At 39.9% G+C, this 13,753-nt stretch overlaps 1 protein-coding gene across 1 annotated transcript; it reads left to right on the top strand.

Annotated features, from left to right (window-relative positions):
* The first annotated feature begins 4,737 nt into the window (after positions 1 to 4,737).
* On the top strand, positions 4,738 to 13,557 carry pold3 (polymerase (DNA-directed), delta 3, accessory subunit). Its single transcript, XM_071521924.1, has 12 exons — positions 4,738 to 4,874; positions 5,631 to 5,686; positions 6,128 to 6,227; positions 6,349 to 6,388; positions 7,111 to 7,243; positions 7,596 to 7,851; positions 7,964 to 8,036; positions 9,466 to 9,592; positions 10,630 to 10,733; positions 11,135 to 11,223; positions 11,662 to 11,743; positions 12,043 to 13,557. The coding sequence occupies exons 1-12, from the start codon at positions 4,818 to 4,820 to the stop codon at positions 12,246 to 12,248; spliced, it is 1,323 nt and encodes a 440-aa protein (XP_071378025.1). The 5' UTR covers positions 4,738 to 4,817; the 3' UTR covers positions 12,249 to 13,557.
* The last annotated feature ends 196 nt before the right edge of the window (positions 13,558 to 13,753 follow it).

The following is a 13,753-nucleotide window of genomic DNA, read 5'->3' as shown; positions in this document are numbered from 1 at the left end:
AATCAGTTTCAACTTCAATAAATTCAATCATTCCATACAAATTCAGAAAACAGAATTTAAATTCAGTCCTCTGCTGGAACAAATCTCATCACTTTCAACCTTTCAATTCATTCATGAACTCACCTCAGTCACCAAGCCGATTAGAGCTGAACAATTAATTCAAATAAAAAAAACAAAAATTGAAGTCGCAATATGAACTTCTGCAATTTCCAAATCTCAAAGTCTCAGTTAGTTTCTTCAGAGAGAGTTTGGTCCAAACTGGATTTGTGAACAATGAAAACCTTCATCACTCAAACTCAGTGAATCTGCTCACTCACATCTAGTTTTTAACTAAATCACTTTTCTGTAAACAATTTTAAAGTTCTAAAAGATTTATGACCAGAAAAACAATATTCTGTCAAATAACAATTAGATTTTTTGTCAATATCTTTCAGCTCTAGTTTGAAAGAAAACCAGAGCAGATGAAAATACTGCTGATGAAGGAAAAACCCAACGCTACATCATCTGGAGTTTTTTCATCAGTTTGATATTTTCATTAGTTTGATATTTTCATCAGTTTGATATTTTCATCAGTTTTATATTTTCTCATAGTTTCCATGCAGTATCAAATAATTCAGTTGAATCCGTTCTCATGTTAGAAACAGCAGTCTGGTTTATTAGTGTTGCTGTTTCCTGAACAGACAAAAGTGATGGGTCCTGCAGCGTCAGATCAGCTGATTCAGGATCAGCTGATTCAGGATCAGTGTTCATGTTTGACAGACTGAACTTCACAGTTAGGAAAACTGTTTTCAGTTCAGCCGCCCAGAAAACTCCTTACTGGGAATGGCGACGTCGTTTTCCACGACTCGGATGTATTTCTGGGCGTTGGCTGGAAGCTCCGCCCACCTCCCGCAGGCAGAGGCGTCGCCCCTCCGGCCGGGCAGCGAGTCGCTCTCCACCTCCACCTGCTGCAGCGCCTGCATGTTGGCTACGGCAAGAGAGACGGGACACACAGAGGAGTTACTGGGACTGGCGGGTAGAGACATTATTGTTTCCATTCTAGTCATTTCTGTGACTGTCTGATCCAGAGGAGACAGACTTCACTTCATCACATCACAAGAAACTAACTTTGACTTGAATTTCACCTGGAAAATAAGGAATCTTCTTCCCGTTCAGAGAGTAAGCCACGCCCACTTTGATCTCCTCCGGCACGGCCAGGATGTCCAGCTTGGTCAGAGCAAACCTGCAGGTTAGACAGGGTTAAAGGTCACGGTTCCCCAGGTGGTCAGTGGGTCTGGGTCAGTCAGTCCAGCAGGTGGCAGTAGAGCAGTGTTACTGAACCACAGGGAACCCCAGCTGTTCCGAGAAGGGTCTATCTGCAGCCTGCAGACACGCCCCCCACCGGCTACTTCAGTACAAGAAACGCCCCCTGAGAATATGGTGGCCGAAATGGGTCGGACAGTGGAAGTTTGCAGTTCTGGCCAAAACAGAAGGCAAAAAACATAGAATTTCCGATGAAAACGATTGTTTTTCAACTTGTCATTGATATAGCTTGCTAACCACATATCATAGCATCAGTCAGCTATGTTAAGTTGCTAACCAAATAGCATAGAATCAGCGGTCTTTTGATAGCCAGTTAGCTTCTAGCGATCTCCTCTGCCACGAGTTTGAAATACCCGCCGAAAAGCTGTTGTGATGAGGGGGCGTGTCTTGTACTGACGTAGCCGTGGGGGGCGTGTCTTGTCGGCGGGGGCGTGTCTTGTAGCGAGTCTGCAGGCTGCAGATAGACCTACTTGGGCTGTTCCACTGCTGAGCTTACAGACAGGAGGACACTAAACCTTTAACGACTGAATCCAGATCAGTCTTCTGTTGGTCCGTCGCATGCTGTCAGGTCTTGGATCAGAAGACATTTCAGATAAAATAATGTCTTCACCCAAATAAGTTTCTATATAAAGCACAGGCACGGGAGTTAAAGGTTTCACTCCCCATAACACCCAGACATCCTCCTGGGAAAAGACGGTTGCTTAGTGACAAAACAACTCAGCACAGCTGCTCCCTTCAAAAAATATTCAAAAGTCAGTTTTCCTTTGATGACAGCAGACACTTTTGTTCTGGAAGGAAACTTTTACACTGCAAAAAACTTTATTTACTGAGTCTTTGAGAACGTTATTGAGTCCTAAAATCTGAATTTTCTTAAAATAAGTGAAAAAATCTGCCAGTGTTGTTAGATATTTTCTCTTGATTCCAATGCAAATCAACTTGTTTGAAGAATTTAGTAGAATCAAGAGTCATTTTCTTGACAGCAGTGCAGTGATCTGCCTTATTCTGACTGGTTTCAACAGACTGACACTCATTTCTAGAAAACTCCTGAAACAAGTGAAGCTGCATTGGAAACAAGTGGCGTTATCGCTCCTCGCTGCAGAATGTTTCTCTTGGTTTCAGGCTGAAAGATGGAGGGTTTTTACAGTGAGGTTCTCTGTTGAGAAATATACAAACAGCACAGATTCAAACATGTTGGAATCTGGATCATTTCCATCAGGAGCATTTTAGGAAACGTATTTCATAAGTAAGGAATGATTTAATGAACACAGCGTCTGTTTTAACTCGTCAGATTCAGCTGCTTCTGTTACATTTAGTTTGGGATTTTCAAAAATCCATCCGGCAGGTTCAGGTTCAGATCAGCTGGACTGAGTCCTGATTGGCTCCTTTCACTAGACAGCTGAACCATCCAGCATGTTTCAACTCTGTTTTAAAAATGACACGTAGTGCTGGGAACCCTGTTGTTTTTGTTTCGGATTCTTCTTCTTCTTCTTCTTCTTCTTCTTCTTCTTCTTCTTCCTCTTCCTCTTCTTCTGCCCTAAAAGTATCTGGATCTCAGAAACCGTAAGAGCTACAGCGGCCAAACTTGGCAGATAGGTCCAAAGTCTCAGCCACTACTCAGGATATGAAATCCAGGTCAATTGGCGTCACCTGAGTGACTGACTGACCTGGATTTGCTCGTGATGCCCTCGGCTGCACCGTGGGAAAAAAGTGATGTATGAGTTCTTCCACTGGTCACTTCCCTAGGACAGCGAAGACGAGTCACTGTCTGCAAATCCCCTTACTAACTGTGGAATGTTAAGTTTCACTTTTGTTTTCACACTGGGAGACACTGGATTGAGTTCAGTGCTGCTGGTCTGCTGTCTGTACATCTCCAAATTACAGACATGACGATTTAGATCCATTTCTATACACTGACCAACTTTTGATTTTGTGCCTCTGTATGGGAAACTCTCACAGTCAAAAACACCCTCTAGAGCAGTGATTCTCAACCTTTTTCATATCAAGGACCCCTAGTTTAGTCCACATTAGGGCCACGGACCGCTTTTTGATGAGATTTTGTCTCTCAGACCCAAATCTGAGAATATTTTTACTGTTAGATTTGATTTTGTCCAGAATTCCATGATATATATATATATATATATATGTATATATGTATATATATATATATATGTATATGATATATATATATATATATATATATATATATATATGATATATATGATATATTCCAGATATATCTGTATTTGCTGGGGACCCCCTGGAACTCCCTCAAGGACCCCTGGTGGTCCCCGGACCCCACGTCGAGAACCACTGCTCATTGATGGAAGTTTCATTTTCCAACATTTTCCCTCATTCAAATTCCGCCTCGCTCACTTCAACATTCATACTGAGTTTGTCTGATGCAGTAATAACTGGTGCTGATCTCTTCCCTGCAGCTCAGCCTCTTCTCCTCTGCCTGTTTCCCATTTCCCAACCAGTTGGTTTGTCTATTGAAAACACATTAACTGTGCTGATTATTATCCAGGAGGAGTGGTAGAGGTTTGACACGTTTTTGAAAGGCATGCTTTGGTTATTAAGGTGTTAGTGGAGCGTAGGATCCATCTTTCCTGTGGCTGAACACACTGGAGGGAGAGAGAGAGAGAGAGAGAGAGAGAGAGAGAGAGAGAGAGAGAGAGAGAGAGAGAAAGAAAGAGAGCCAGCAGAGAAAGGAGCAGGGAAGCAAAAAGCTCCCAGTACAGCAGACTGGGACCAGTGAGGAGCTGCAGTTCAGTCCCAGTCCGTCCCACAGCTCTTAGTGGTTTGTCTCCTCTTCTCTTCTTTAGGAAGAAGACTATCTCTTCCATCACTGGAAACCTTTCAGATCCAAGCTGCTGTTCAGCCTGACAGGCAGAGTGAGCTGACACACTATACATATACGTATACATTTTAAGTGTATACATTTAATTCAACACACTTGATGAAGAGCACTGCGCTTTGTTAACACCTATCTTGGTGTTAATAAATGTATACACCTTAGGAGCAGTGTGCATGTTTTGTTTGTTTGTTTCTGTCCAGAATCTGTTTAGGATGTGTGTGTTTTTGATGAGACATCACAAAGAAAACAGCAACTGGTCAAACAGCAGAGAGATTTTTTTTTTTTTTTCATCCAGAGAAAATCTGATTTCTTGTCTTCATTGTTGGATTTTCATTGACTTATGCTCTGGGGAAATACTGTGGTTTAATAGATTTATTTTAAGTTTTATGAAATATTTATTTGATTGTTTGTATATTCATTTGTGTTTACAAAAGCATAATTAGAAGAATTAGAACAGGTTTTAAAAGGATACATTGTAATATCACAGCCTGTGAACAGCAATAGCCTATGTTCACCTGTAGAGGGCAGCCGTTAGTCTCACAGGAAGAATAGAACAGCACGTGACATGTGACCGGAAGTAAATAAAGAGTGTTCCCGCGCAGTTAAATTGTCTCAGCAGAAGTCAACATAGCAAGGTCCACCGACACACTAATTTAACACAATGGACGAGCTTTATTTGGATAATATCGATGAATATGTCAACGATCACAACAAGATAGTAAGTGAAGTCTTGATTGATGATGTGTCCTCTTGTTTGACAGCCTTTCTAGCAGACGTTATTCCTGGTGATAACCAAGCTAACATTAACGTTAGTAGTGAGTTAGCAATGTCTATGCAAAAAAATCTGCCCGTTTAATGTTTGCTAGAGCATGACTTCAGACAGTTTACGAATCGTTAGGGTCTTCTGGTAAATTCGGCGTATAGAAGATTCAGCAAGCAGCGCTAAAATTCAATTGAACCTCAACTTTTAGAATTGATTCGCGCTGCTAGCTACCTCCAACAACGGTGCATTTTGGTGGAAGACATTCCGAAAGTTTACATTTTGTTTAAATAGGTGCTACTTGGTGTGTGTGATATGTGCCGAATTGAAGAGTGGCCCCTAAGGGTTCGTTAAAGGTTTTAAGTCCTGCTCTACCAGATATATATGTTTGCCGATAAGTGAGACAACATTAAACTGCCAGATTTTTGAATGACGTTTGGCGTGACGTTTTCTCCATACAGAGAATGGCACGCACCGGGCTACTGGCTGGCTAACTAGACTAACAACCTTCCAATCAACACTATCTATCAGGAGCAACTGTCATCCTTAGATTAACGTTAGTCTGGTACCTTTAACGTTAGCTGTCTTTAGATGTAATGCGTTTGTAGACTGAAATACTAAACCGAGCTGTCTTTCTTTCACCTGTGTCTTATTAATTTGGACAGCCAATGATACAACTAACACATTTTAATCATTGCTGTCTCAATTATACAGGTGACCTATAAATGGCTGAGTCTCACTCTTGGGGTCCATGTCAACACAGCAAAACAGTGAGTGTTATTCCTATCTAGGCTAGCGACTTAAAACGTGGATGAGGAAACGCCAAATATTTTATATTCAAAGCCAGACTTGATGAAACACCAGTCAACTATTGCCTGTCCTTTTTATACTGTTGTAAGAACCACAGTCACTTAATCATCATGTAGACTACAATACATGTACTTAAATTTGTCTCAGGAACTATGTATATTGGCACCTTACAGGGTTTGACAGTATGATGCAAATTAAACATGACCTCACATACAGTGCAACATACATATAGAGTAATATTTACATTCAAATGTTTTTCTGATTAACCATATTGGGGAATACAGTATAATGTCACTTGTCACTTAGCTAAAAGGATAATTAATATGAGAGTTTATCAGATAGCTGGTAGCTTTTTTTTACACTGCTAAAAATAATGATGAAAATGTGTGTCCTTGTTTCAGGATGCTCTACCATTACCTGGATCACAAGAGGAAAGAAAGCTCAGCTCAGCTCCATGCAACCTATCTGGTGTCGGGCAAGTTTGTTGAGAATGGCCACACGGTAGGGAAGGAAGCAAATTAACAAGACATGTTTTGGCACCGTCTTCATCCTTTTGTAGCCTACATATGTGACTGTTTTGATTTCAGTTGTGACAGTGCTTTCTGTCATGATTCCTTTTCAGAGTCATAAGGTATCAGTGGTCAGAGAGGACCAGCTGGAAGGTAGGTTGATGCGATGTGGTTTCCTGATAACCACGCAGTGTTAACTAGTTTTTGGTGTTAGTCTCCTTTTTGTTTCTGCTATAGGCTGCAGCACTGAAACTAATCTTGTTTCTGGCATTTGAGGAAAAGCAAAATCCACCCTAAAACATTAACACTGTTAAAAGAAATGGCTATTGATGATGTAATCTGCATTCCTGGGTCCATTTAGTTGTTTGATGGTGAATTTTTCTTATTCCCATGGATGAATTTTTTTCAACCATCTAAAACATCATTGGTAAACATTGGGTTTTGGTGTCAGTCCCTCAGAATCAAAGAGCGAGGGCTTCTTTCTAGAGCCGCCATTTTGCACTGACGTTCAACAATCATACAGAGAGAAATCCACTGTAGAAGAGGAGAGAGACCAATTTCTCCACCGACAGTAGCCTCAATAGACCAGAATGCAATGCAGCCATGTTTTGTTTGAGTAAGGGGGGGGTGGCTGCGATCATGTGCCCACCTTTGTTTGAAAGTTACATGTTCATGCCCCTTATCTGGGGGTAGTCACAAGTCATTCTGGGACAACATAGGAAATCACTGAAGTAAAAGCAGACAAGGCACATTGAGGGAAAGTGGGTACACCAAAAAAGTTAATTACAACACTTCATCACATAAAAAGAGAAAGAAGCCAGCACTTTGTAAAGTTTCCCAGTGGACACGTTAACTGTAAGCATTTTCTTTTGCAGATGTCAAGTCCAAGATGAGCTTGACAGTCAGTGTCCATGTGTACAGCGTCCAGAAAGCTGTACTGAGAGACAGCGGTCCGCTCTACAGCGTGGACTACGATGCTGTGAAAGACAATCTGAATAACTGCAGCAGGTACATCTGTCTTCTCAGTGTGCGATTATAAGTGAAAAGGGATCTGGGCTTTTACAGTCCACAAGTGTCAAAAGTCTGGATCAATATGGAAAATGTAAATAAAACCCCAAGACAAATTAACTCATCCGCTTGGGGGCAGCTGCTCCCCCCTCACCTGAATTGGACAAGTCACCTTTTCTGGGGGAGAACTATGGCCTCAGTAAATATCAGTCATCGTCATGAGAAACAAAATTGTCTTCAAAAACACTGTACTTCTGAAAATAACAACTGAAAAATCACCCGTTTCATTGTAGGATTGGTAATCCGTAGGAAAGTGTTAATTATCTTGCTTGTGTTTTCATTCTGTTTGCAGGTACAGTGCCATACGCTGTGCCGGTGCAGAGCCCATGTCCTCAGTGGAGATACAGCAGGCCAGGGAAGCGGTGCAGGCTCCAACGCCAGAGCCTCAAAATGTCAAATCGGGCATGAATGGTCACGCCAGTCTGGCTTCTAAACCTTCCACCAAGGCACCCAAAGGCATCATGGGAATGTTCGCAAATAAGACGACTCCCAAGAACCAGGACGCTGGCAAAGAGGTGAAGTCGGAGCCGAAAGAAGTTGCACCTGTGGTATGGCTTTTATGTTCTTAATTGTTGTTTATAGAGAAATCAATGTACAGAATAGTAGAATGATTGTTATAGTGTTTTGTTTTGCTTTGTTTTTATTGTGTTTATATTATAGGTTGAGGCCCCCAAAAGCAAACCCGCTGGAAAGACCAATCCTATGATCAACTTCTTCGGGAATCAAGTAGCAAGTGAGTTATATTTGCAACAGCTTAGTCTCGCTGTCATTTTATTTGTGTAGACATGTAAAAAGAATATACAATTTAAAACGACTGACTAAACGACTGTGAATGACTAGAAAATAAGTGTCAACAAATATCGAACACCTATAAAATAAAAATTTGGAAAGTTAGCAACATGTTTAAAGCATGTAGGGAAGCGAGGGTAAAGGAGCGTAAACCTGTGGCAACAAACATCCAAAGTTTTATCGCCAAAGGAAAAATTTCTAATTATTATCGTAACCACAGATTAACCAAACATTTTTCCTGATTTGCAATACAAAATGTTATTCAAACTGATTTTTTCCCATGTGTAGCTGCAGGGTTAGCAAGATTAGCATAGTTTCTGTTCTGGAACTAGTTACCAGTTAAAGCTACAATACTTAACTTTCCCTTGAGGCAGGAAGTGTATTGTTAGTCACGCCCTCCTCCCCCTCAGTTGGTCAAATTTACACCCCGACGCGTGTCAGTCATGTTAATGAGCTGTCATCTAGCCTGAGGCAGAGGTAACTGGCAGCCGTAAAGCTGTTTAAGAAGCAGACAGCAAACATAAGTAATCTGCAGTATTGGATGGGCTTTGGTTGTCACACATTTAGCTTTGCTGTTCTGTTAGTTCTTAATGCTTTTCACCATTCTTGTGCTTTGGTATACGCCTCAAAAACATACCAAACGTCATTGAAAAGCCAATTTCACACAAACAATGGATTTGGACATTGACACACAGGGTCACAAACGGACACTGACTGATAATGTACAACATATGCTATTTATTTGTTGTTATTTTAATGTGAAAAAATGGTGTCGCTTATTGTCACTTTAAATTTGAAATTTCAGGCAATGTGAACAGATTCAGATTCTGAGGTCACCGAAGCAGCAAAAGTAATAGGATTCAGCAGAGAAAAAATGCAAATAGAAGCACACAACAGTGAAAAAAACAAAACAAACTAGAAGGGCACTCGGAGAGCGCAGACCTCCGCCAAGGTTCATGCTATTATTGCTTGTTTGTGAGTCGGATCCAGATCTGCTCCAAAATTGAATGGGTTCTTCCTTGGCCCATGCTACACCCTTCCACGAAGTTTCATGAAAATCGGGCCAGTAGTTTTTTTGTAATCCTGCTAACAGACAAACAAACGGCACCGAAAACATAACCTCCTTGGCGGAGGTAATAAAGCAATAAAATAGAACGTAAACAGTTGTGGGGTTCTATAAAGCTATGCTGATGTGAATGTAAACATACATACATATGACATGCAGTCATATAGACTGCAGTATGGAGTACTAACATGTATGGACTGAGTTACAATTGTTACTGTGCTTACTCAGATGTTACTAGCAGTCAGGACTGTGTACTTAAATACAGATTACTAACTGTCAAAGTTAACGCTCTGCCTCGCCTCACCAGAGAGACCCGACAAAACTGTGAAGGAGGAGGAAGCCCCTCAGTCGTCTACAGCGGAGCAGAGAGCTGAAGAAATACAAGAGGCTGTCGCAGTGGAGCAGCCGAGGGAGGCTAAGAAAGACTCCAGGAGGTGTGTGTTCCTGTGGGAAGTCTGTAACAAAAGCATAGATTTAACATTCCTTTAAACAGCTCAATTACACTATAAAGTGATATATCCAGGGTATAAAACAAACCAAATGCTGGTAAAGTTAGTCTTTGGTGGATAAATCAATAAGCGTCTTTTTTTTGAAAGGATAACATTTGAAAGCCTCAGGTAGTCTTCGGTCTTTGCCCGTTGTCAAAATTTCTTCCTGCTGACCTCTGACCACCGCACACTCTCTCTGACCGTTAGCCAATCAGATCAAAGCAAAACAATGGCTCTGAATCAATCAGGCTCCTGATTGGCTGCCTGTTACTCTGATTTACACAAAGTGGTAGCATCTAAACTTCTGTTTCTCGCTGCCTTGGTGGTGAACTAGCCTGATGTTGGTTTAGGATTAATATGCGTGTGTGTGTTGCAATTTGAATTCTGTTAAACTAACAGTGAATTATCCATTGATCCATTGCATAAGTAGGTGAGCAAGTTTTGAATTACAACACATTAATGAATTCTATACATGATTTAGCATTTAAAGCAGGTAGGGTGATATATTTCAATGAAAAATGTATAGTAGTTGTTTTTACCCAGTAAAAAATTTGAGCTTGAAAAGAAATTTTGGACACTGGATCCATTGCGATCCAGTGTCACCACTGGCATTCAGTAATCAATAATAATTCAATAATCAGATCTCAATGTGGATAATTCAAACAATCAAAAATGAATTACTTATTATGCAAAAATTCAGATGCAGAACAGATGAAATATTACCTGGATCTAGTGTTTCTTGTCTGTAAATGTGTTGAAAGTATGATTTTTTTTATTTTTTTTTAGATGTTCAAAAGGATTTTAAAATGAATGTAAGAAAGCCATTCTGAGTACAGGTCCTCACAGCAGCCAACTTTGGTAGTTGACAGTTTATAAACTAGTTGTGCGCACTGAAAAATGTACGTGGTCTACCAAAAGTCAAATATGGCTTTCAACATAATTCATTTAATTCATTATTTTTTTAATTTTTTTCCCCCTTGAAGCAAAACTAAGCGAATAGAAGACTCTGACAGCGAGGAGGAGAGGATGGAGAAGAAAAAGAGACGCAGGATTAAGAAGCCTGAGCCAGACAGCAGTGATGATGAGGGTGAGTGGTCTGTAGCCTGCTAGTGTAGCTTTATTCTCCAATTCCTCTAGTCACACAATTATTTTAAATGGTGAAATATAGTTATACCAACAGTTTGAGTTTAACTACCTAAAACCAGGGTTCTCTAAACAGGTCTGTAAATACATGAAAAATAGATTTAATAATTGAGTTTAAGGGAGGAAATAACTGTTCTTCAGTCCTAATACACACACGACTTAATACACATATTACTTCACAGTTTATGTAGTTTTACTGTCATCTCCCATAATGTTGTAGTTACGGTGAAGAATAATCCTCAGCTACAGAGCGATGTGGCCTAGCCGAGTCATATTCTCTAGCTAAAGTTTCAAGGTTCGTTGTAAGAGAAAATATGGAAAACTGATGTTTGTTCACTTGTCCAGTCATTCCAGATTCTCCACAACAGCAGCAAGTGAGAGAGCCGTCACCGTGTCCTGAAAGAGAGATAAAGGAGTCTGTTTCACATTCAAATGTAAGCACTCAGACTTGGTGTTTAGACATTTAAATAAGTCGGTATTTGGAAGAGAGGTATGTGTTATGAGTTGCCCCAGGTGTGTGTGTGTTTACCACCGACATTTCTACGGATGTGACTGTTTATTCAGAACTGAAAATAGGCCTCCAGGAATTGGAGCAAGTACATGACATTTCCAGTGATGACTGAGAAAGCCTGAGTGGTTTGGAACATCTATAAGGTTTACTATAAATGATCTACCAAAGTGAAGCATCGCTTGAAATCTTCTGTTTCCTAAGTCAAGAAATATTGTAGAATTGATGTAATTGCTGTAAGGTGATTGTCTAGGGGATCCATAGGAAATCCATTTCATTTATTAGACTTGCATGAAATGTTCTTTATGTGTTGTATGTTGAATATGTGGTTGAGCATTCGTGTGTTTCTGTCTTATTTCTACAGCAGCAGCATTCTGAAATTAAGATAAGAAAGAGGAGGCGGGTCATGAAATCTCGTACCTTTGTGGATGATGAAGGATGCATAGGTATGGTGCCAATCAGAAATCGAAAACTAATGAATGTTTTGACTGAGTTTCAATTGCTCAATTTATCTCAAATATAAGTAATTTTACCAAAAAACAAATAGCCTTGTAGCCATGATGAAGACCATAGAATAACCAATATATACACAGAAGAGAATAACCATATATAACCAACCATATAACAATGGCCACTAAATGAACAAATATGGTTTTCTCACTGGGCTCAGCTAAGACCATAGGTCATCATTATGTTGTTCAATGCTTACTCCTAATTTCTAACCCAGACAATCTGTTTTCCATAGTGACAGAGAAAGGCTATGAGAGTGAATCGTACTCTGAGGCGGAAGATGATGTTAAGGCCACCAAACAAGCTCCAAAAGATCCCATGCCAGCAAAAATACACACAAGCAAGAAAGAGGATGAGAAGAAAAGTCAAAAGAAAACGGCTTCCAACGCAAATAAAGGGAGTAAACAAGCTTCGATTATGGGATTTTTCCAAAAGAAATGACGGAAGGCGCTGTCAGACGCTTTCATTGGCACCGAGGAATAAGCACTTGAGACTTGCTGTAATGGTCTTCTGGGTAAAATGACCCTCAGCTGTCACACATCACATGGACAAACACATATTACTGTAACTAACACAACAAAAAGGATGTCAGTTTCAACACACTGATGTGTAAGGTTTAGGATGACATAACATTTTACTTTTCAACACCTCATTAACGGCAAGAGCTGTGTGAATACTTGTCCTACGAAATAAATACTGCATTGAAAAGTAACAGGTGGATGTTGAAAATGACGTGGTGGAGGCTGCAAGCATTTGGTGACATGAGTGAAACAACTCTCTGCTGTACAGCATCTTGACAATCTCTGGTTAGCAGTTTGTAAAAGTTTGCTGTCAAAACATTGCTGTAGAGCAGTCTGTTTTACTTTTGAAAGTTAAACATAAAACATGCTGATCATTTTGTTGTCATGTTCTCAGACACGAGGCTCTAATTTTAGATTAATTCTGCCTGTCAAAGGTTTATTCTAGAGGTGGGGAAGTTACCAAATGGGGCTAAAACCATCCAATTGTGACTATTTTAATGCGTTGCAGCCTATCTGCCACTGTTGCGCCTCATCCAAGCTATCTGGGGGCACAAGTCAGCGTCATTGTTGAAAAGCTGATTTGTACCGATAATGTGATAATGTGTGTGGCAGCCTTTCTGATGTGGGTCTCGTGAGTTGCATAACTGTATATCAGCATGTCTTATTGTCAATGGACACCCAATCTTCTGTTTGAATTCATTAAAGTATTTTGTATAAGTTGTGTCTTCTAGTGCTTAAACGATTAGTCGATCACTAATCGATTATAATTTTGATAATTATTTGTTTTAATCAAGTAAAAATACCAAACGTTTGCTGGTTACAGCTTCACAAATGTTAAGATTTGCTGCCTATTATAAAATGAATACATTGGGTGCTTTTTGGCTGCTGGTCAGATTAAGTAAGACATTTGAAGAATCACTTTGGCCTCTGGTAACTTGTGACAGGCATTTGTCATTTTATACACTAAATGATTAATCGAAAACATAATCGACAGATTCATCGATAATGAAAATAAGCCCTAGTGTCTTCCTATGGTAAACATTAAAGGTACCCTGGACATTATTTTTAGCAGTATTGTAACACAATACAAGCTCTTTGGTGGATGCTTTCATCCAATATGCCCTAATTAACCATTGATTAATACTGATATTGAACAACAGCTCATCATATTGAACGAAAGTGTGGTAATGTTTAACAGATCATGACTTGCATATATCTAAACACAATCAACGCATTTAAACACATGCTCCAAGTTTGATGACATACTATATGAATGTTGTACAATATCCATCGTATCTGCTTTACTAAACACAATTGGACTTCATCAATGAATTTCCGCTGTCCTTTTTCATATTCTGAACTTTTCTAACTTTAATTAGTATGTTCAAACAGAAATAAACTGGTTTGCCAGCTTTGTTTCTTTAA

The sequence above is a fragment of the Centroberyx affinis genome, unplaced genomic scaffold (genome assembly GCF_046629955.1).
Source record: "Centroberyx affinis isolate AG114_WGS23_722 - 3 ecotype Tasmania unplaced genomic scaffold, CSIRO-AGI_Caff_v1 ptg000082l_1, whole genome shotgun sequence".
Lineage (NCBI taxonomy): Eukaryota > Metazoa > Chordata > Actinopteri > Beryciformes > Berycidae > Centroberyx > Centroberyx affinis.
This window is presented reverse-complemented; position numbering and strand designations above follow the sequence as displayed.